Source organism: Leuciscus leuciscus, assembly GCF_965113295.1.
Source record: "Leuciscus leuciscus genome assembly, chromosome: 12".
In the NCBI taxonomy this organism is placed as follows: Eukaryota; Metazoa; Chordata; class Actinopteri; order Cypriniformes; family Leuciscidae; genus Leuciscus; species Leuciscus leuciscus.
In genome coordinates this window covers 16350781-16375432 of record NC_138736.1, presented here as the reverse complement: position 1 = coordinate 16375432, position 24652 = coordinate 16350781, and the positions used below count along the sequence as shown (strand labels likewise).

At 36.8% G+C, this 24652-nt stretch overlaps 1 protein-coding gene across 2 annotated transcripts; it reads right to left on the bottom strand.

The window, feature by feature from the left end:
• Positions 1-1445: 1445 nt before the first annotated feature.
• On the bottom strand, positions 1446-24131 carry seh1l (SEH1-like). 2 transcript variants are annotated; one of them, XM_082186752.1, is made up of 9 exons: positions 23858-24131; positions 20309-20359; positions 19611-19757; positions 18742-18953; positions 18560-18658; positions 15943-16083; positions 13048-13205; positions 11878-12025; positions 1446-2016 (listed from the first exon to the last, which is right to left on the bottom strand). In XM_082186752.1, the coding sequence occupies exons 1-9, from the start codon at positions 23966-23968 to the stop codon at positions 1833-1835; spliced, it is 1251 nt and encodes a 416-aa protein (XP_082042878.1). In that variant the 5' UTR covers positions 23969-24131; the 3' UTR covers positions 1446-1832. The 2 variants fall into 2 exon arrangements, with proteins under 2 accessions (XP_082042878.1, XP_082042879.1); XM_082186753.1 differs by lacking the exon at positions 1446-2016 and adding an exon at positions 9829-10996.
• Positions 24132-24652: the final 521 nt, after the last annotated feature.

The window sequence follows — 24652 nt, the reverse complement described above, 5'->3', positions numbered from 1 at the left end:
AGATAGATAGATAGATAGATAGATAGATAGATAGATAGATAGAATTAATGTTGGTTTAACTTAAAAAAAGTAAGTTTCCTGGTTGTCTTAAAATTTTGAGTTCATTCAAATTTAAAATTTGAGTTAATACAATGAAGGAGATTGGATTAATGAATAGAAACTCAACATATTATGTTATCTGAACCACATAAGTTGATTTGACAAAAGATAAAAAAATTGTGGTGATCATTTTTTTGCAGTGTTTAGATAGATAGATGATGGATATATTAGATGGATGGACGGACGGACTAGACAGTATATGTGTATAACAGACAATAATGAGCATGAAAAAGAAGGTATTTATTCAGCAACCTGTACAGCAATGTCTGCCTGTGTGTGACGACTGAAGGCCAGACATCACCACCTGGAGTGAGTTTAACTGCATGAGTCCTCTGAGTCTGTAAGTCTGTCTGGAGGGATGAGGCAGCATTAGGAAGGGGAAAGGGAGGTGCTAATTTTGCAGAGGTGTTGTGTCATTTACCCTCTTAAAAACTAATTTACCAAAACATGACTGAACCCCCTGGCAGGGATTTAACAAGTGTGTTTGCCATTACTGTATGGTTGTGTATGAGAGAGTCCTTGCCAACCCAATGCAGACATGGCCACAGGGTTGGCAGGTGTGCAATCAGGACACAATACTATGTTCTCTTGATTAACACACTCTCAGCAGCCTGAGGGCCAAAGCCCTGACCAGTTACATCTGCCACAGACAGAAGAGGAAAAAAATAAATAAACCCAGAACTACTGTGACCCAAATTGTTAGATCCGCTCAGTACTGGATGGCTAAAGCAGGGCTTAAAAAACATAATCACAATCTGATATAGACACTATTCAATTTGTTACTTCACTGAAAGAGCAAATTCATATATAAATCTGTTTTAACCTCACAAAATGCACAGTAGGCTAAAAAAAATTTTTTATTTGACAGTGTTTTATTATTATTATTATTATGAGACAAACATTTGGATCATATGTGAGGAATCATTTCAAGGACATGCCTCAATATGTACTTTCCTAAAACAATGCCCATTTTAGAACTATGAATTTTTTTATTTTTGCATTGTTCCATTTTCATAAAAATTCTCTAAATCTACAACGCAAAAAAATCGAATTCTTATTACTAGAAGATACAAATATTTGAATACTGAAATACAAAAAATATTTAAAATTATTTATGCAGTATTTATGCAGTACATCACAGTAGCGTCTGTTTCACTGCCCTTAATGATTATTTGAATAAAAAACATTTAATAACTGCATTTTTTTTACTGTAACCCAAACTCAAAAATATTACAGTAAGGTATTACATTACTCTAAGAATGTAAAAAATATCAGATACAAATATTATTATATATGGTTTAAACAATGTTTTTCATGCTTGTTCAGTGAACCATAACTAATTATTGCACATGCACCTGAAGAGTCCATAAGACACTAACGGTTTACAGGCAGTATAAAGGTCACAGTTACAATAACTTTGAACACTAAAAAGACCCTTATACTGACTCTGAAATACACCAAGATGCTCAGGGTCCCTGATCACCTGTGTGAACATGCCATATTCCTTCTGCAGGAGGACTGCAGATGTGGACCAAGTTTGTAATGTAAGATGCCCAAGACAGTGCTACAGGGAGACAGGAAGGATAGCTGATTGTCCTTGCAGTGCCAAACCCCCAGACGTGTTCGAGAACTTGCAAATGTCTTGGTGGAAGAGTTGAGAAAAATCTCAGTTTATGTCTCAGTTGTTGAATCTTTTTCTTGGGGGATGGGGTGAATATGATGTGGACAAGACATTACTGATCATTTAAAAGGAAAATGTCAGTGGGTTGACTGGCGGATTTCACCATGTGTCGATGACGTAGCTGAGGTGCATGGTTAGGATCAGGCTCATTCATTTGTTCGATGAGAGACGGAGGAGGCAGGAGGTGGCCGAGTCGGGATCCAGCTCTGGGGGAGTCCAAATGAGGGAAGAAGTACCTGTAGGAACAGAATGAGAATGACGCCCATAAGCAACAGAAACGAGAAACGCCCACAACACAGACACACAAGAACAACAGAAAAATGGACATTGAGGAAAAACAAAGAAACAAAGGTGAATGATGATGAATGAAGCCGGAACAGGTACGCATCACACAAGATCAGGAGGAGTTAAAGAAATGTTCCAGTTTCAATGCAATGAAGGTTTATCTGCAGAATCTGAGACATGATGTTAATAAATGACCAGAAAAGTTCATTTCAGCTCATCCTTCAGTTTGTAAAAACCACAGTCATGTTTATCGACATGCTTTTACAATGGAAGCCTATGGGGCAAGCCAAAATAGAACCAGAAACTTTTTTTAAAAAGGAGATACTTAACTATAAGAGCAATTTTAGTCCACATGATTTAATAGGGTTTATCGTTTTCATAATTTCATTAACCAAAAATTGGGACATTATTTGCATCCACCAAAATTTGTAATTAATAGTCTACAAACCAGTTTTCTGTGATTTTGTCATTTTCCACTTCTAAATATTTTAATTAAAAGGACTAAATTAATACAATTAAAAATTATTTAATAAACATTTAGCCTAAATTAAGTTGCCTCTCAGTATGTGACTACCTAGTTTGGGAATACATTTTAATAAAATGGAATAAAAGGTTTTCAGTTGCTGCTAAACTATAGACAATAAAGAAGAAATGACTTGTTCAGTAACTTTTAATTGAAAAACTGCAGGACTGAATGTTCGTGCTTGCAGTCAACAGTGATTTGTGTAAAAAATTAGTCTGTGCTTTAAATGTATAGGGGTCATGTCATCTGACTGGGACTGAATCAGGATTTTGTTCAAAGTGAAAACATTTTTTATTAAAGGGATAGTTCCAAAAAATGAAAATGATCTAATAATTTACTCACCCTCAAGCCATCCTAGGTGTATACGACTTTCTTCTTTCAGACGAACAGAATCGGACTTATGTTAAAAAAATATAATTGCTCTTCCAAGCTTTATAATGGGAGTGAATGGCGGTCCTGATTTTGAAGTCCAAGAAAGCACATCCATCCAAGCTTTGACGCCTCTTGCGGTTCAAACAAACAGGGCTGGGCAACAAACTCAAGCTCCTCTTCTCTTATACCAAAAATCCTCCGACATTTCTCTTTAAAAAATTAGCGTTTTAGACTTCTTATTTGTGACCGGTGTTTTGTTTTGCTCTGTCTTCTGCGTTTTTCGCATTCGTCAATACGTCATGCGTCAGGTACTCTTTTGCAAATAACAATGCTTACGGCCATCTGTCAGAAGCTAGTTATTTTGGCTTATAAAGTTATAAATATGGATTTTTTTTTCTTACACTAACGCATCGCTTCGCTTCAGAAGGCCTTTATTAACCCTGAGCCATGTGGAACACTTTTATAATTGATGGATGCACTTTTTTGGCCTTCAAAATTTCTAAATTTGATCAATTGCCTTGCTGCTGGTTTGCGTCTGTATGCTCCGTATAGCTTTCTGTTTTGAATCTCTATTTACTATCATTCCTTTTTGTTTATATTGCTAAATATAACTTACTCATCAACATATATTAGATGTAGTCTAATATTGCCTAGCACATTAATCTTTTCATTATTATTATTAACATAATTATAAATTAATTTTCATGTGATAAATGCAGGAAGATAGTCAGGCTGACGGAGAAGATTTCTGAACTAGAGACACGCATCCAAATTTGAATCGATGATAATAAGCATGCAAGGGCTTTAGATACTGCTTTGGATGTGACTAGCTTAGTGAACTCTGTACATTGTTCGGTTCCGACTGTAGAGCCCGTGCAGCAGGGCAACTGGGTGACCGTGAGACGCTGTAGTTGCGGGACAAAACACCGCTCTTCCGTTCTGATTACCATAACAAATAGACTTTCCCCACTCAGTGAAACACCCTCTGAAAATCCTGTTGAAAGTGCCCTAGTTATTAGTGATTCTATTACACAGAACGACACCAGCCACCATAGTCACATGTTTGCCGGGAGCCAGAGCACCTGACATCAAAGCAAATTTAAAAGTGCTGGCTAATGCTAATCGTAAATTCTCTAAGATTATTATTCACGTCGGCACTAATGATGTTCGACTTCGCCAGTCAGAGATCACTAAAATTAACGTTAATGAGGTGTGTGAACTCGCAAGTACGATGTCAGGCACTGTAATTTGCTCTGGCCCCCTTCCTGTTCGCCGGAGTGATGAGAGACTGTCCTCACTCATTGGCTGGCTGTCTAAGTGGTGTCTGCAAAATAATATAGAATTCATAGTCAATAGAAAAGTTTTTGGGGCAGACCTGACCTGTTGAAAAGAGATGGTATTCATCCCTCCTGGGATGGTGCTGCTCTTCTCTCTAGTAATATGGCACATAGTCTTAGAGCTCAAACTTGAATTGGGGCTCAGGTCAGGAAGCAGACAGACTGACTAAACCGACCGTCTGCTAGCTGTCTCACGTCACTGAGGTCAGATAAATCCCATCACATAGAGACTCTATCACCTAGTCCTAGATGTCATCATATACAGACTGTGTCTGTTCCCGAATTAGGAAATACAAACAACTCCCAAATCCATTTAAGGGTAAAAATGTAATTGATGTTCAACAAATATAAAAAAAGATATAATACAAATGAACAAATGGTAAAGCTTTACATTAACCAGACGATTACATTACTTTAAATGAGTCCACCTCCCAAGATTATTGTTATAAACATGAGCCTCATCTGAAAGGCAAGGGGGGAGGTGTTGCTGTAATTTATAGTAATATCTTCAGAATTACTGAGAAGTCTTGCTTCAAATATAATTATTTTGAAGTGTTGGTGCTTAATGTAACACTATCTAGTGTGAATGATAAATCACGTTTGAGATTTGTGCTGGCTACTGTATACAGGCCACGAGGGCACCATACAGACTTTATCAAAGAATTTGCAAATTTTCTATCAGAGTTAGTACTGGCTGCAGATAAAGCCCTAATTGTTGGTGATTTAAATATAGAGACACATAAGTAATCATACTCTAGATCTAATATTATCACATGGAATCAATGTTGATGCCGTTGAAATTCTGCAGCAGAGTGATGACATCTCAGATCATTATCTAGTCTTGTGTATACTTCATTTAGCCAAGGCTGCAAAGCCGACTCCGTGTTACAAATATGTTAGACATATCACGTCTGTTACTAAAGATTGCTTTATTAATAACATTCCTGATCAGTTTCATCTCCTCAGCAACCCAGATAGCTTAGAAGAACTCGATATTGCGACAGAAACATTTGACTCTCTCTTTTCCAGCACTTTAGACAGTTGCTCCTTTACGCTTAAAGAAACTTCAAGAAAATAGTCCAACACCGTGGTACAACGAGCACACTCAGACCCCTAAGAGAGCAGCCAGAAAAATGGAGCGCAACTGGAAGAAAACAGTTTTTTCCCCCGCATTTCATGGAAAGAGAGCACGATTGCGTACCGAGAGGCCTTAAAAACAGCTAGATCTGCTCATTTTTCAACCCTATTAGAAGAAAATAAACAAAACACTAGGTATTTATATGAAACAGTGGCTAAATTAACGAAAAATAAAGCTTCAACCCCAGACGTTTCCAAGCAGCACAGCATTAATGACTTTATGCACTCTTTACTTACAAGATTGATAATATCAGGGAGAAAATTATAACTATGCAACCAACTACTACAGTATCGCATCAGACATTGCATTGTAGTCTCCCTGAGGAAAAACTCGATTCATTCATTGCTATAGGAGAGGAAGAATTTTCTAAACTCGTTAAATCATCTAAATCGACAACATGTATGTTAGACCCTATACCGACTAAGCTATTGAAAGAGACGCTTCCAGAGGTCATAGATCCTCTTCGTAATATCATTAATTCATCTTTGTCATTAGGATACGTACCTAAAACTTTTTAGCTGGCTATGATTAAACCGCTTGTTAAAAAAAACGCAACTTGATCCTACAGAATTGGTCAATTACAGGCCGATCTCGAATCTAATCTTTTTAGAAAAAAATGGTATCTGTGAGGATTTCCAGTCAGGATTTAGACCGTACCATATTACTGAGACAGAGTAACATCTCATTAAAGTCACAAATGAATTGCTCTCATCATCCGATCGTGGTTGTATCTCTCTATTAGTGTTACTCGATCTTAGTGCTGCATTTGATACTATTGACCACAACATTCTTTTAAATAGACTCGAAAATTATGTTGGCATTAGTGGAATTGAATTAGCATGGTTTAAATCATACTTATCTGACCGTTATCAGTTTGTACAGTAGCAGTAAATGAAGAGATGTCTTATTGATCACAAGTTCAGTACGGAGTACCACAAGGCTCAGTTCTGGGACCATTGCTGTTCACTCTGTACATGCATGCTACCCTTGGGAGATATCATGGCATGGCAGGAAGCATGGCATTAGTTTTCACTGTTATACTGATGATACTCAGCTTTATATTTCTTCAAGCCCCGACGAAACTTGCCAATTCACAAAATTAACGGAATGCATAGCTGATATAAAAAACTGGATGACTAATAATTTGTTAGTACTTAACTCAGAAAAAACTGAGATTTTAATTATTGGACAAAAACGTCCTCAAGTAATAATCTAGAATACTGTCTAACACTTGAAGGCTGCTCTGTCAAACCTTCGTCGTCGGGTAGGAACTTGGGTGTGCTCTTTGATACCAATCTTTCATTTGAAAGTCACGTTAGTATCTGTAAAACCGCATTCTTCCATCTTAAAAATATATCTAAATTACGTCATATGCTCTCAATGACAAATGCAGAAAAATTAGTTCATGTGTTCATGACATCAAGGCTAGATTATGGTAATGCTCTTATGGGTGGTTGCCCTGCACGCTTAAACTACATCTGGTCCAAAATGCATCAGCTACAGTAGTTCTTACTAGAACCAGGAAGTATGACCATATTAGCCCGGTTCTATCAACACTGCATTGGCTCCCTATTAAAAATCTAATACATTTTAAAATATTGCTGATTGCTTACAAAGCACTAAATGGTTTAGCTCCCCAATACTTGAACGAGCTCATAACGCATTATAGTCCTTCATGTCTATTGCGATCTCAAAATTCCGGCCAGTTGATAATACCTAGAATATCAAAATCGACTGCTGGCCTTTTTAGCATCCTTTTTATCCTTTTCCTATTTAGCACCAAAACTCTGGAACAGTCTTCCTAACATTGTCCGGGAAGCAGAAACACTCTGTCAGTTCAAATCTAGACTAAAAACACATCTCTTTGACATAGCATACACATAACACATTATAACCTTCTATAATTCAATGTTAGGCTGCATAGATTAGGTCAGCCGGAACCGGGAACACTCCCCATAAATCCTGATGTACTCGTTACATCATAAGAAAAATGGCATCTACGCTAATATTAGTCTCTCTGTTTATACCGAGGTTTACCGCAGTCCGCCGGATCCAGGCCGTATCCAGATCTGATGAAGGACCTGCGCCTGGACACGACGACAACGCAGTCCTGAAGTGTCAACTACTCTCCCCTGTGAAGGCCTCCTTCCCTTCCCTTTACCTCTGTACAGTTAAAACTTTGTCAAAATAGTTCCGGTTCACATGGCTACTCGGAAGTGATAAACAATTATGCGAATGAGCGGGCCGGAGCACGTTAAGGGTTTTTCTGTTAGAACAGTGTTGTAAGCAGCCCCTAAGTTAATAACTAATGATCTTTGCAACGGAAGAAAATGTACTAACTTTAGCTGGACAATAACTTTATTCTAGAGCTGCTGTAAAGCCAAAACAATCTCTGTTACTTTAATTACTTATTAATTAATTTCTTTTATAAATTTTACTAAAAAAGTGCTTTGAAACAGTCCATATTGTTAACCAATTTGTGGCCAATTTTTTCTGAATGGTTTCATGCATATAGTTGTGTTAATAGTGTCCTATGTGAACATGTTCTGCATTTATTTTCCCCAGGTTTTAGTTTTTTTTCTTGAAAATCGTATTTGAATGTGCGGCAACTATAGTTGGCGATGGGCAAATACTGTATGTTGTATGCACCCCCTCAATGTCAATATGAATAGGAGGAGAACATTTGGCATCTATCTCAAAATAACTGCTTTCAACAGATCAATCTTTATTCATAAACAAATTTATTATGTATAAAAGTTGAAGAACATTTGATGCGAACCCAAAAAAGCTGCATCTATCTTATAATCTCTTGAATATGAAAACACAACAAACAACAAATCCATTTTTTTTAACCCCTGTGTGCTGTTCAGGGTCTTTTTGACCCACATTTCTAACTTAAATTCATGGGGATAACATGGATAATTTGACATGGTTTAGTGAAAGATTTTTGCCCATCTTTTGGAAAATGCAGTTTTAAAAGTAACAAATTATCACTTTAACCAGTAGATGGCTGCATAGCTCCACTATTTACTATTTGACTGACTGAAATTCATCTTTTCACAAGGTTTTCCAGTTGTATTCATATCTACATATTATGAAATCACAATTATAACAATAAAAGTTACTTTTTGTCAAAGTTTAGGCATTCTTTGTTCTGGAAAAAAAATCAGTTTTTCAATAATGTTATATTATGGTTAGAATCAAATGAATTTTGTCAATGGACTCATCCTCAAAATCAGAAACAATAGAATCATAAGTAAAACGGATGTTTGAAATAAATGATGAACTCTAAAGACTCCAAATTTTCTCTTTGCTACATCCTGATCAGGTTTGATTCTATTCATAATGTAACATTATTGAAAAACTGATTTTCTTTTTCAGTACAAAAACTACTAAACTTTGACAAAAAGTAACTTCTATTGTTATAATTGTGATTTCATAATTTGTAGATATGAATCTAACTGGAAGAACTTGTGAAAAGATGTCTTTTAGTTTTAAACTTATAGTACGTTTAGAGCTCTGCAGCCATCAACTGGTTAAAGTGATTTTTTTGTTGTTGATTTTTTTACTTTTAAAACTGCATTTTCCAAAATATGGGCAAAAAATCTTACACTAAATCATATCAAAATATCCATGTTATCCCCATGAATGAAATTTGGAAATGTGGGCATTTTATAAGGTGAATTTTAAATTTTCTTTCTTTTTTTATAAAAACATATAAAAAAAAAAATATATATATATATTTTAATATAAATTTGATGGAGTAAAAATGTCCAAATGTGGAGTAAAAACATTAAAAAACAGAGTAAAATTACATTTGTTTAAAAAATATATATATATACATTTTGATGCCTGGGGTCTCTGAGATATGCACAAGGCATTTGCCCACCGGCAACTATAGTTGCCATTTGGACTTTTGACTAAGTATACAAAAAACTATAGATCTCTTGTAAGATTTGTTTTGTTTGGATGATTCTAGAGACCTTCATGATTATGTAGATATATATATATACTGTATGTCAATAAAAAACACTTAGTAGTAACATGAAAATGACCTTTCTTTGGGAGGGTTTGCCTTCCCCATGCTTCCTGGAAGTAGGGGTAGGAAGTTGACAGCCTCATGTGACAGGAAGCAAGTGAATGCCTATCCTTTATTTGGTTGTTTGCTTGCATGTCATTGAGACATAGAACTAGGATAACATCTAGAAAAAAATTTACAAAAGGAAAATGACAACTATACACTGCGGCAACTATAGTTGCTGGTGGGCTTAAAGCACTATATATATGAAGGTGACTTGACTTAAGATATTATTTTATTTCTTTTAAATGTCTTTTCAGACCAACTTCTTCCTCTTATAAGGGCTCTTTAAATGAGGACCACACAACTCAGAGAAACCTCAGAAAGGTTTTTATTACATAAATCAGAACTGAAAAACAAACTTTATTTTACAAAAAAAAAAAAAAAAAAAATTGCATATAGTCTCAAGAACTGTTTCAATTTTCTCTTTTTGAATTCCCAATTGAAGAGGCAGCACTACAAAGAATGTCATGAATGGATATTGCCAATATACAGAGTTAAATATCAGATGCCAGATTTTTATTTATTCATGCACTAAAATTGTGTATTGAAAAAACTTTTGGTGATGGTTTAATAACGGAAGTAGATATGTTTAGCAGGTCAAATGTTTCTTCATTGAATATTAGGCTTTAGAGCTGCAAAAAGTAGCTTGTTTCACCACAAACAATCTGTGCCCACACCCTAAAATACTTACTGAAATACAGTTAAGTTTGACAAATTAAATGTAATGTGCTAGTAATTCCAAAGGCATATTTGGAGACAGAACAAAATTTGAGCAGAACTGGGCTGAATGATACAATGCCATTCAGAATATGATGGTGGTGATCAGCTTCAAACTAACAGCGCAAACATGTGTAGTGTTCTTTTGAAAGCCTGAAGTCCATTTACTCACCTTCATGCTATTCCAAGTGTGAATTATTTTATTTCATTTTTTTTAAATGGGGTTTTAGAACGTTTCCTTTTGTGCATCACAGAAGAAACTCAGTTGTAAAAGTTCTGGAACAACATGAAGGCAAATAAACAATGACAGAATTTTGAGTTACCGGTTCCTTTAAAAGCAACTATAACAGTTTTTGGATATAGTCAATGGAAACGGGTGCAGACAATTATGCTTTGAAACTTCAAAATGACCTAAATGTAAGTATTAAAATAAATAATTAATACTGCATCACATCACAACAATTAATAAGAATGTCAATATTGGAATCATGTTTAGTGTCATTTGTTAAATAATACAAAAAATGCTCAATGTCAGGTGAGTGCCACTGAAGAGAACACACAAGCACAGTTCCTTTAACAGCCACACAACAGATCGTGCCGTCAGCACACGCTTCTGTCAGATTAGTAGCTAGAAGAGTGTGCGGGTATCACACCGTGCAGAAGAGGGGTCAATGAGGTCTCTGTCCAATCCTGTGCATGTGCATGCAGCAAGCAGCCAATCAGCATGTTATGCCGTTAGCCTGGCATCAGCTGAGCTTTTTTTCTGTTAAAATTAAGACATTTAATTATGAATAAACCACAAACTTGCAATGCAAAATACAAATGCAGTCAAATGCATATATAATAAGATATAAGCCTTAAAAAATAAGCCTTTAAAAAGTCAGAACTCGTTAACACTTTCCTCGCTATTGATGGAAATTTCTGTCTTTCCCTGTTTTCACTGTTATCACTGTAGGGGGCGCTATTACGCATCTTACGCTAGTACGGAATCTCTTGATCAAAACACAGGCGAAGGAGTAGCAGAAATAAGCGATATCATATTTAAGCAAATGGATATGTAAAATAACGCAATCATCATTAAACAGAATATAAATCAAAACTCCCTAATGTTACCAAATGAAATATCACCCAGGACGAGCTATAGGACTGTGCAGCTTAGTTGATGCACTCAATCAACCCCATATATGTTTTGATCATCATTCTGAATCAGATCCAGACGTAGTCTTTGACAAAAACGCGATTTCAAAATGTTGCTTTTTTAATGAATCGTACCCACATTCAAGTTGTGATAAAGGAAGGCATGAAGATGCCTTTTTTTTTTTTTTTTTTTAAGCTGAGGATCTGTTCTTCATACGGCAAAATATTCTGGAGGCCATGAAACTTTTGTGAAAATGATCAAATGTTGGCGTTGGCTGGCAACTTTTTTCAAAAACACTGGCGGGGAAAGAGTTAAGTAATGTGAAGCAGTAGTGTTTGTACCTAAAAAAAATGTACAGCAATCTAATGAATATACCAGACCTATTCATTTGTGATGAATACTTATCTAAATTCTATCAACTTTCATATTATAATTTAATATTTTAACCGTTTTAAGCAAAAATAACTATATCGAGGGTCATACTCTACATCAGCACCGCCACATACCTGCCAGCAGAAGCCGCCCCAACAACCATCTGAGCAGCTCCAGGGACACCCACAGTGCTCAGAGCAGCAGTGAGTCCAGATGAGCCGTTCACTGGGCTCCCGTCTCCTCTCAAGATCCCTGTGCACTTCCAGTTGTCCATATAATTAGCTGCAGACAAGATGAACCAGAATGCACAGCATAATTTACATTATGTGATGTATATCATTAAACATGTTAGGCTGGGATATTATTAGTCCATATCATTTCCCCCCGCCTGAGCAGCCTTATTGCCAGCAGAAATTAAAAGTGTTTAAAGTTTAAAAGGGCTGGGTTTATGAAGTCTGGCATTTTTATCGTAAGATTGGGTTATGATATTAAGGTACAATTTAAAAAATTAAAAACAACATGCATGTATAAATCGTTCACAAAAAGATACATCATATAACATGCATGTAGAAAATTGAGGTGAATTTTCAATTTATGCTGACTTTAAAGTAGAGGTTAAAATTTTTTAAATAAATTTCATGATCTCGATTCAAAACACCCAGGCAATCTGATTTCTAAATGACAACGATTCGGCTATGTCTTTTAAATATTTGATTTAAAAAAATTATAAATCACAGCAAAACATTCAGATCACTGCCTCTGACCCAGAGAGAGCAGGTGTCATGTATAGAAACAGCTTCACAAACAATCTTTTCAACCTCACAGTATCATTATTTCTGAGTTTTTCTAAAAGTTTATATAAACACTGATGTCTAAGGTAGCGATCAAAATAGAGTGAATCACCTTTTCAAAGTAACTTGGTGCTTCAAATAACAAATGGTATCAATTACATCACTATTAACTGTTAAAAAATGTATTTGTCATTGAATCATTCATTCATTCAAGAGATTTGTTCAAAAACACAGATTCATCCAGTAATGAAACGAAGTTTTTATGAGCGAGTGATTCTCAATTTATCCAGAATCGTGCAGCTCTACTTTAAAGTTAAAACATTTTGATGAAAGCTAAAACCTATTTGTAATATGAATCTATAAATGAAAAGTAACACTGGCATTTATAAAAAAAAAAAAACATTTAAAGAGTTGGACTGTAAAGAATATCTAAAGCAATGATAAAGAATTATTATTGAGAAACGTTTTTCTAAAGATTCACTCAGCAGGAAGTAGATTGAGTTGACGGCTGACCTTTCCAGAGTCGCACACAGCCATCGTCTCCAGAGGAGGCCAGGAGAGTACTGGTGATGTTCCAACTCACGCGCCACACCTGAGAGTTATGACTGTCAAACTGAGCCATCACTTGCACCTCAAACTTAGTGGGACCAGAGCTGTTGGCGCTCTCTCTCCTGTCAGACACATAACATGAATCAACTGTTCCAAAAAGATTCTTACCGTCAGAGTAAAACACGAGTGGCGTTTACCCATGTAAAACTCGGCACAGTGAAGCTAGGGCGTTGACAGGTGGTGGCTTAGAAGTTCTGAGATGTTAGCTCATAGCTATTGAGAGTTGTGCTTACTAGGGCTGCACAATATTGTAAAAAAACTGCCATTGCAAAATTTAGTTTTTCATATATATATACAGTGAGGAAAATAAGTATTTGAACACCCTGCTATTTTGCAAGTTCTCCCACTTGGAAATCATGGAGGGGTCTGAAATTGTCATCGTAGGTGCATGTCCACTGTGAGAGACATAATCTAAAAAAAAAAAATCCAGAAATCACAATATATGGTTTTTTTACTATTTATTTGTATGATACAGCTGCAAATAAGTATTTGAACACCTGTCGATCATAGAATTCTGACCCTCAAAGACCTGTTAGTCTGCCTTTAAAATGTCCACCTCCACTCCGTTTATTATCCTAAATTAGATGCACCTGTTTGAGGTAGTTAGCTGCATAAACCTGTCCACCCCATACAATCAGTAAGAATCCAACTACTAACATGGCCAAGACCAAAGAGCTGTCCAAAGACACTAGAGACAAAATTGTACACCTCCACAAGGCTGGAAAGGGCTAAGGGGAAATTGCCAAGCAGCTTGGTGAAAAAAGGTTCACTGTTGGAGCAATCATTAGAAAATGGAAGAAGCTAAACATGACTGTCAATCTCCCTCGGACTGGGGCTCCATGCAAGATCTCACCTCGTGGGGTCACAATGATCCTAAGAAAGGTGAGAAATCAGCCCAGAACTACACGGGAGGAGCTGGTCAATGACCTGAAAAGAGCTGGGACCACCGTTTCCAAGGTTACTGTTGGTAATACACTAAGACGTCATGGTTTGAAATCATGCATGGCACGGAAGGTTCCCCTGCTTAAACCAGCACATGTCAAGGCCCGTCTTAAGTTTGCCAATGACCATTTGGATGATCCAGAGGAGTCATGGGAGAAAGTCATGTGGTCAGATGAGACCAAAATAGAACTTTTTGGTCATAATTCCACTAACCGTGTTTGGAGGAAGAAGAATGATGAGTACCATCCCAAGAACACCATCCCTACTGTGAAGCATGGGGGTGGTAGCATCATGCTTTGGGGGTGTTTTTCTGCACATGGGACAGGGCGACTGCACTGTATTAAGGAGAGGATGACCGGGGCCATGTATTGCGAGATTTTGGGGAACAACCTCCTTCCCTCAGTTAGAGCATTGAAGATGGGTCGAGGCTGGGTCTTCCAACATTACAATGACCCGAAGCACACAGCCAGGATAACCAAGGAGTGGCTCTGTAAGAAGCATATCAAGGTTCTGGCGTGGCCTAGCCAGTCTCCAGACCTAAACCCAATAGAGAATCTTTGGAGGGAGCTCAAACTCCGTGTTTCTCAGCGACAACCCAGAAACCTGACTGATCTAGAGAAGATCTGTGTGGAGGAGTGGGCCAAAATCCCTCCTGCAGTGTGTGCAAACCTGGTGAAAAACTACAGGAAACGTTTGACCTCTGTAATTGCAAACAAAGGCTACTGTACCAAATATTAACATTGATTTTCTCAGGTGTTCAAATACTTATTTGCAGCTGTATCATACAAATAAATAGTTAAAAAATCATATATTGTGATTTCTGGATTTTTTTTTTTTTGATTATGTCTCTCACAGTGGACATGCACCTACGATGACAATTTCAGACCCCTCCATGATTTCTAAGTGGGAAAACTTGCAAAATAGCAGGGTGTTCAAATACTTATTTTCCTCACTGTATATATATATACATACAAAAGTCTAAGGCACATTAGTATTTTCACACACAAAAAATGTTTTTAAGCCAGTTATTTATATATTTTGCTGTAGTGTGCCAGTAGGAAATATCAGTTTACATTTCCAAACATTCCTTTTGCCATTAATTGTTGTAATCCAGTGAAATTGGTCTGACAACAGCCGATATGCTCCAAACAGAGATCTGATCTCACCGTCATCAAGTACATTTGGGATTACAGTAAAAAACTTTGACTAAATCCAGAAGAACTGCAGAAACGTTTAAGACACTTGAAGAAACCTACCTGCAAAGCTACCTGAAGACTATGTGCATGTGTAACTATGACAAAAGCTGTTTTAAACGCAATAGGTGGTCACACCAAATATTGATTTGATTTAGTTAATAGAAGTTAATTGATAAATAAAATCTATTTATGACATTATTTTTGAAAGCATCCTCACTTTATAGCATTTTTACACAGGTGCCTAAACCTTTTCACAGTACTGTAGCTTTGCAGGTAGGCTTCTTCAAGCATCTTGGATGGAGACGTTGCCGCAGTTCTTCTGAATTTAATCTAACTGTAAAATTACATAACTAATATTTAAGTGTCTTTGTTTTCTTTCATTTCTTTATTTTCAAAACTAAAACCATTAAGCTTTAACATTGAAACAAAAGACGCATCATGAGCTGTATGCATATAAATGAACACAGTGCAGCATTTCACTCTGAAACCGGCAGCACATATATTTAATTAAATTGCAGACTGAAGATCATGTTCCATAGAAGATCAAGAGTGATACATGTTTGAAACGACATTTATTTCAGAATTTACTTTTTGGGTGAACAATTAAGATGACCAATTTGACTGCTTAGCTTTCTTACCACCAAAGTGATATCATATTTACCTCAATGGTACGAGTTTGAAAATGCGGACGTCTTTGGTCGCTATCGCCAGCACATGGAAGGATCTCCCAAGATTAGGAGCAAATGCGATGTCATGTACTGGGTCAGTCACAGTCATCAATGTCTCTGCTTTGGCATACTTCCTGAAAGTCAACATAAACCCATTAGAAACATGATTATAACAGAAAAATTGAAATTAAAGACCTGGGCCCATATTCTTAAAGCTTCTAAGAATCCTCCCAGAAAGCTCCTAATTTATCTTAAACATTCCTACTACATAGGAGTCTTAGCTTAAGAGCGATTCAGGACCAATCTGAGAACAACTCTGAGCGAGGAAAAGACTAAATCTTTTATCTTAGTGAGGAGGCGGGGCTGACCCCATTGCTAGTTATGACACAGTCTTTGAAGACTGTGATTGGTTGGTTGTCCAAGAAGAAGAAAAAAAAGAGATTAAGTATAGGGTCTATTCTAAGCCTTCACTTTGAAATTACAAGTGCAATTTTTCCTATTTTACCATACTCTGACACACACAATATATATATATATATATCAGGGATGGAAATTAACTTTTTTGTCCACCGGCCACTGTGGCTGGTGGATTTCAAAATCTACCAGCCACTCAATGTTTTTACCAGCCACTTTCTTGTTTTTAACCGACAATGTGTAACTGCATGTGAAAATTAATACTACAAGATCTACAATACTTAAGCAGTTTATTTAATCTCAAGTCTCAATGAAATACTGACATTTTCTCTTTCTCTCTTATATATATTTCTCTTTTTTACCTGGATGTGGCATTTGAATGATTCGTGGTCTTTTATGGCTTCCAGTTTTAGGTTTTTAGTCCCAACAATGAAACTAGGGCTGGGCGATATGGAACAAAAGTCATATCCCGATTATTTAGGCTGAATATCGATATACGATATATATCCCGATATTTTTTCCGCAAAGTGAGAGCAAATGTTCAGTCAAAGTCAAAGCCAAATATGACGTCACAAGTAGTTTTATTGAAACCGGCTATTTCCACACACAGTACTGTCCCCCTTTACTTAACATAAATTGTAAGAATATGACTAATAGTAAAGACTAGTACTAATAAATAAACATTAGGCCTATGCTAAAGCTATTAAATAGCAGTTCCAAACTAGTTTTTGTTAATACAATGTTGGTATGAGCCACTACAGTCATTTAAAAATATAAAAAATAACACAAAGAAAAATAAAGTGCCATTTTGGGGTTAATATGGAAACGACAGTTACCATGGTGAATACACAATATTAACAATAACTGTTAATGAACCATGGAAACTGCTCCTGGTGAATAGTATGAAAATCATCCCTGCATTACTTTTATTTTGTGTAATTTACAACGTAACGGCGTTGCATGCTCGTAGTTTATTTTGCACTTTATATACAGTGAGGCGATACACAGCGCGCGCCGCCACATTTGCGCGTGCATTTGAAGAGTGTTCGCTATGAGAACAGGATAACGGCTGACGTGACAGGACAAGAAAGTCCGTTTTTCTGAGGTGAAAGACTTTATTTCAGCGTACACTTATGTCCTCTAAAAGTGTCCGCCGTCTGTGTGAAACAGTATATTTTTATTTACCCGCCAAGGTGGCCGGTAGGTGAAGCGAATTTACCCGCCACAACACAAAATCACCCGCATTTGGCTGGTGGCGGGTGCTAATTTCCATCCCTGATATATATACTTTAATTTTTATTAACCATGCTGTTAATGTCGTAATTAACATATTTGATATGAACAGCCACACAAGGTTCTGAAAGTGCTGTAACTGTTTGTGTGATCACTTTGCTTATAGAAGGTTGTAACAGACATAAATCATCACTGCTGCAGTTGCATTTTTCCAGTTGCCAAATATGATAATGTAGTTAATATAGTGATTACTTACATTTCTGGCGCTATGGCATTTCTGCGCTGTGTCGGAGATGTTTGCGTGTCTCTAATAAGATCAGTCACAAACATGATCCCTCCACGACCTAATGTGTAGCATCTTAACAACTCACTAACATGCATTGTGTGCAACACATTTATTCTCCCTTTTCATGTTTCGTCCATTTTCTCCGCTGCTAAAGAAACTCTTAAAGGATACTCCACCGAAAAATGAAAATTCTGTCATCATATACTCACTCTCATGTTGTTTCAAAACTGTATGAATTTCTTCATACAGTTTCTTCATACCAGACAGTTTTAGATACCACTGACTTCCATAGTATTTTTTTTTTCCTACTATGGAAGTCAATGGTATCTAAAACTGTCTGGTTACTGACATTCTTCTAAATATCTTCCTTTCTGTTCAGCAGAAGAAAGAAATTCATACAGTTTTGAAACAACATGAGAGTGAGTATATGATGACAGAATTTTCATTTTTCGGTGGAGTATCCTTTAAGCCTCTTAAAAGTCCTTGTCCGTACTCCTAAAAATGTTGGATCTTAAGACCTCTTTTAAGGGTTAAGATGCTTTCTGAATTATTTCTTTACTAGGATATTTTCTTTAACTTTGAGGAAACGCCCACATTTCTAAAAGAATTTCTAACAATTGTCACTAGGAGTAACTCTTTGCACTAAGTAGTGAAATTCCATGAAGCGAAACTCATACCTTGTATTTTCATTATACTCATAGATTTGCACTTTGCCACTGTATGTGACATTGCTGTCATCACTGCCCACAGCTATCATTGGAGGATGAGCTCGAGAACTAAAAGGCAGAACAAACAGTTGTGACAATCAAGAATACTTCTTTCAAATTCATGTGTTATTGTGTGTAGATGGCGTTCAGACCTGGAGGGGTTCCATGAGATGCAGGAGCATGAGAGCTTGCAGGAGATCTCGTGCTGCAGTGACCACTGGCTGAGGTTCATCACATCAGGGGCCTCGTAGATGCGCACCACACCGTCTGCAGAGCAGGTGGTCAACATCAGGCCCATGTGCTTTGGTGCAAACTTCACATCGGTCACTGATGTACGACTGTCCACAAGTGTGGTTCTCTTAATCTGGAGAAGCACAGAAGAAATTAATAGAAGATCTATGGCACTGCTTCAGATTTGCACAAAAACATGATTGGTTACCAACTTGTTTTTAGAAAATTCATAAGTTACCCTCAAAATCACAATTTTACATTTGAACTTTTGGCAGAAAATTTTTCCAAAGCAACTCTGAAATCAATGTAATTATACCATACTTTTCACTTCATGCACTTCATTTGATTCCCTGGGAATTAAACCCATTGCTAGCAGCATGCTCTACTATTTGAGTAACAGGAAAAGCAAGTAGTAAGGGCCTATGACATGAAAAATTGCAAAATCCAGTCAAAAAGAAAATTGTCCATGTTTTAATTTAAACAGTAAACCTCTATTATGCCGCACTTTCTTTGCAAAAAAGGAATTTAATATTATGAAATTATTTGATTACATTTTAAAAGACTAATTCAATTGTTGAAGTTTTATGCATTCATTTGATTACCATAATTTTTTATAATACATTTTTATTAAATCATAAAACACAGAATCCAGAAAACAGACAACACAATTTCTGAAAAAATTTAACATTTAATAGGGCACTATTATTGTTAAAACTTTAATGAACACAGAATTTGGCAAAAAAATTAGGGCTGTAAATAACTTCATTTTTAAATAAATCATTTTACATACCCAGTGACTCTGACCACGCTGTTTGTCATTGGATTCACCGACTATCTCCTCCCACACAGCCGCAGTGCGGTCAAACGAACAAGATGCCAACACTTGACCGAACTCAGGATGCGCCCATGTCACCCTCCAAACAGAACCACTATGGGTCTAAAACAGACAGAAAGACGGAAGAATGTGGTTTAAAACCGTTTTAGGAATTCCTCAAATAAGGTGTCTATGATCAAATTAATTAATTCTTTTCACATTTAGTGTGTTGCTTTTTTATTTTAGAGGTACACAAACTTTCCCCCGGTTTCAGAGACAAGGTTTAAGCCTAGTCCTAGATTAAAATGAATGTTTGACAATATTTTTAAATATGTCAGTGCCATTGTTTTGTTTCAAGATGCACACCAGTAATGTTTTTTATAAATGGCACATTTATAAAAGCTACTTAGATGTCCTTATTGAACTAAGGCCTAATCCTGGCTTAATCTAAGCCCTGTCTGTGAAACCAGTCCTTTAACTTTATTTTTAATATTTTTGTTTGGTAAAATTAAAAAAAGTGCTACAATGAATATGCATCAACTTGTATACCACCTTTTTAACCAACGTATGAATGAGGGTGGAAACTAAAGTCAGTTATGCAGTTTAGGGTTACATGAAGATTTACCCCAAAGCACATAAAAGTAAAAAAAAAAATAATAATAATAATATTATACCTTCCAACTAGCAGTGCAGTGCCATTCTCCATCATCACCTTTGTCCCAGACCTAGAACAGTTGACAACAGCCAAACGTTTGTCAACAATATAAATAAGCGTGCTAATAAGATAAAGAACCACAGCTTAACCTCAGCTCCTATCTGAAGCTGCTATCAATTGAATCCCCAAGCTCCAAATCTGTCAATCCATATCATGTGATGAACAGAGGCTGCTTGATCATTTTTGGTTTTCCTAATTTTTGTGTTTACCCATGTATTGCAACACCATCTGTTTCTTGTTTCTTTTTCTTTTCACTTTATTTAACCCTAAACTTTGAGAGTTCTTGATCATTACATGTAAAGTTAAATTTTAAGTCTAAGGTACAAGAAATTGTTTCAATAACTTGAAATTTGCTCTCAGTTTGTTTCAAGCAGTTTAGACCATTCCGAGCTGAAATATTATTGAGGTTTCCGTAAACATCTGTAGAACCAAAATTTGTTGTGGGCCATGACACAAAGATGGCTGTCACGGTTAAAGTCTAAAACGGAAGTAGCAAAAGTTTTGTATTCCCTATTGTGATATACAGTTATAATCTAAATTATTCAACCCCCATTGCAAATCAGGTTTATTGGCAAAATGTACAGACTTTCAGCTGTTTGCAATGAACAAATCAAAGCAATTAAAATAGCAGTTTAACAACAAATGTTTCAAGTGGTTTCCCAAAATTCTACTGAAAAAGATACTTTTAATGACTTCTGCAGTCTCAAAATTATTCAACCCCTTCATGGCAAGCATCTTTAGTACTTAGTAGAACACTCATTTGCTGTTATGACCTGCTGCAAATGAGCTATATAACCAGACACCAGCTTCTGGCAGCGTTTCTGAGGAATCTTAGCCCATTCCTCATGAGCAATGGCCTCCAGTTCAGTAATATTCTTTGGTTTGCATGCTGCAACCACCTTCTAAAGGGGTACAAGTCAGGTGACTGTGATGGCCACTGTAGAATCTTCCAGGACACATTTTCCCTTAGGATTTTCTGATACTTCAATGAATTCATCTTGCCTTCCACACGCAGCAGGTTTCCAGTGTCAGAGGATGCAAAGCAGCCCCAGAGCATCACGAGCCCCACCATGCTTAACTGTAGACAGAGTGTTCTTTTCAGGATATGCTTCATTCTTCTTCCTCCAGACATACCGCGGATCCATAGGGCCAAAAAGTTCGTTTTGTTTCATCGCTCCACAGAACAGAAACCCAAAAACTCTGTGGCTTAAATCTATGATTGAGCAAATTGGAGCAGAATTTTCTTGTGCTTTTGGGTCAGTAGGGGTGTACGCCTTGGAGTTCTGGCATGTGTTTAGTATGCGCCTTACTGTGCAAGCTGAAATCTCAGTGCCTGTTACCACCAAGTGTTGCTGCAGGTCTTTTGCAGTCACTTGAGGGTTTTTCTGAATACGTCTTCCCAGAAAACTGGTTGTAGCCGTTGATAGCTTCCTTTTTCTGGCCCTCCAGGTAGTGTAACCACTGTTCCTTTAACTTTGAACTTGCAAACTATGCTTCCAACAGTGTCTCTAGGAACATTGAGTGCCTTCGATATCTTTTTGTATCCTGTTCCTTGTTTGTAAAGGGTGATGATATCTTAACTTTTTGGACCATTCTTTCGACTTAGCCATATTTCTAACATGCAGTCAAACGTGACACTCAACAAACCTAGCCAGTTCAGATATTTCATGTGTTCTAGCTCAAGCACACCTGATGCAACTAATGAAGCCCTTGATTAGTTGCATCAGGTGTGCTTGAGATAACACCTGTTTTGCAGATTTGTGCTGTTGTGAGGAATTCTATTCAGAGGGTTGTATAATTTTAAGACTGCAGAAGTCATTTAGGGTGCTTTCACACTGGCAGTTTAGTGCGGACCGGGGCACGGTTCGCATGAAAAATCGCTAATGTGAACGCTGTCATCGGACCCGGGTGCGCACTAGAGTACCGAACCCGAGACTACCTGGAGGAGGTGGTCTGAGCTCGGTTGCTCCCGAACCGTGGCGCGGTTCGCGTTAATGTGCAAGCAACACGGACTCGGGTACGTGCTTGTTCAGGAAGTATAGTATCCCGCGCATGCGTATCACTGTCGCATCAGTGAAAAATCTTCTGCGAGCAGCAGAAACACGGCGTCCCCTGGATATGTGCTGAATTACACCATGTAATGAACAAAAACGTAGTTGTCTCTCACTATGTTGTGCATAATATCACCAAAAAAACAGACAAATTACAGCTATGCTCAGTCGAGTTGTATTCTCCATGCGTTTTCCGTGTGCGTTTGCGATGACGTAAGATCACTGCAAACGCACCTGGGTTCGATACAACTAATTGAGTGTGAAACCAGACCAACGCTGCGGGGGGCGCCGGGAACTAGCGCACTCGGGTTCGGACCGCAGCAAACGAACCCAGTGGAAAAACGCCCTAAAAGATGCATTTGAATTTGCAGAAATCACTTGAAACATTTATTGTGTTGAGCTATTTTAATTACTTTTGTTTGATTTGTTCATTGCGAACAGCTGAAAGTCTGTAAAGTTTGCCAATGATACTGATTTGCAATGGGGGTTGAATAATTTCATTCACAACTATATATCAGAGTGAAACTGATTCTTGAACAAGAAATAATGTAGGGTGGGACTTGATTTTGTCCATCGGAATTTATTGGGTCGTTGTGGTTTGCTACTGCTGTGATGTAATGTGATGTGATTGACAGTTGTCCCACCCTCACACCAGCAAACACTGTCATAAGAGATTAGATGTTGCAAGAGGAAGGGGACGTTATTTTGATTTAAGATTATGAGGGCATACAAATTAAAATAATAATGACGTGCACAGATAAATCAATTATTATAAATAGTGCAATATTCCATCAAAATAAGAATTTTCAATTTTGATTTCAGTGTGACTTTAAACGGTGGTTGGCGTCACCAAAACAGAGGTAATCACTAAAAAAAAGGAAAATTAAAAAATGGTCAAGAAACCAACTTTACCATTTTTGGAACATATTTTACTACTGAATTAGGCTAAATACAACGTGATGGAGATTAACAGACATATTTGTCTCCAATACAATCGATCAATCAATTATTTAATACACCAAATATCTAATTTCATAGAATTTAACCTATACCCTCTCATAAAGTATACTCTGGAGATACAAAAAAAATATATATAGGCATGTATAACAATAACATGATGGTTTATACAGTCACATTTAACATAAATGGAAAGGCGCTATATAAATAAAACATTATTATTATTATTTACATACATAACACCGTTTTTTTAAGGGATAGTATTCCCAAACTAATGCACAGCTGCAGGAAAGCCCATTCAATCACTTATAAAGTTTCTGTCAAATGTATATTTAGCTAGATCTCAAAACATGGTGAGCTGCCCGTCTAGACCGCATTTTTGGGTGTCACAGGCACGTGCAGGATTTACTTTCTAGGTAGGCAGCTCAATATAAGTTTGGACAAAGTCTCTATAATGTCCTGTGCAGTTAAACAGATCACACAAAACAGTGTTTTCTTGCCTTGACGCTCTGATCACTGGAGCAAGTCGCCATCCTGCGACCATGAAAGTCATAAGAAACATCGTGAATCAGATCTTTATGATCCGCTGCGATGCTCTTCGCCACGAACATCTTCTAGTAAAACTAACGTTACTTCTTGACGCCACCAAGAAAATATCTCGCACAATTCACTAAATGAAACAGCAGATAGGCGTTTAGTCAAACTTCAGCAGAAATTTTTAACTCTACCGGTGCCATGTTTTGTTTTTTTGTTTTTTTACATGAGAACGTTGCTCGCTGCTTTATTGGAGATGAAAATCATCTGAGAGCGGATTACTGCCACCTACTGCACTAGCGGAGTTACTGCTGCCACTATTAACCACACTGCCACTATTAACCACACAACCGAGGTGCCGAATGAACGAGTTACCAAAAATTAGGCAATTTTACCACATTTAACAAAACAAGCATTTAATGTTTTGATATATTAAATACATGTTAAATATATAAAATTCGTGAATCTTAAATATCAACATGTTCAGCTCAATATTACATTTTAAATAGAAGGGTGAATAGAAGGGTTGTTTTTTATTTAGAAATTTAGATTAAATAAGATCGCATTTTATGAATTATTTATTTAGGTAAACCAAAATATGAAGACACTTTTTGCAACCAAATTGGTCTGTCTACACGCAAACTAGCATCATTTCTGAGTATCCACAGAATTTCCACTTGTGGATAGTAAAAATGTGAGTGTTTTTTTTTTTACCTTTGTCAAAAAGGACATATTACACAGTCATAAATATAATTTGTCAA

Bases quoted from the DNA above. Each gene is read 5' to 3' on its own strand.
- seh1l (XM_082186752.1), bottom strand. From the start codon at position 23,968: ATGTTCGTGGCGAAGAGCATCGCAGCGGATCATAAAGATCTGATTCAC. The intron at 19,758-20,308 runs GTATAATATTAT...TGTCTGTTTTAG, and splicing joins ACTGCACTGCTAGTTGGAAG to ACCCATAGTGGTTCTGTTTG. The intron at 18,659-18,741 runs GTCTGAACGCCA...TCTGCCTTTTAG, and splicing joins ATCTCATGGAACCCCTCCAG to TTCTCGAGCTCATCCTCCAA.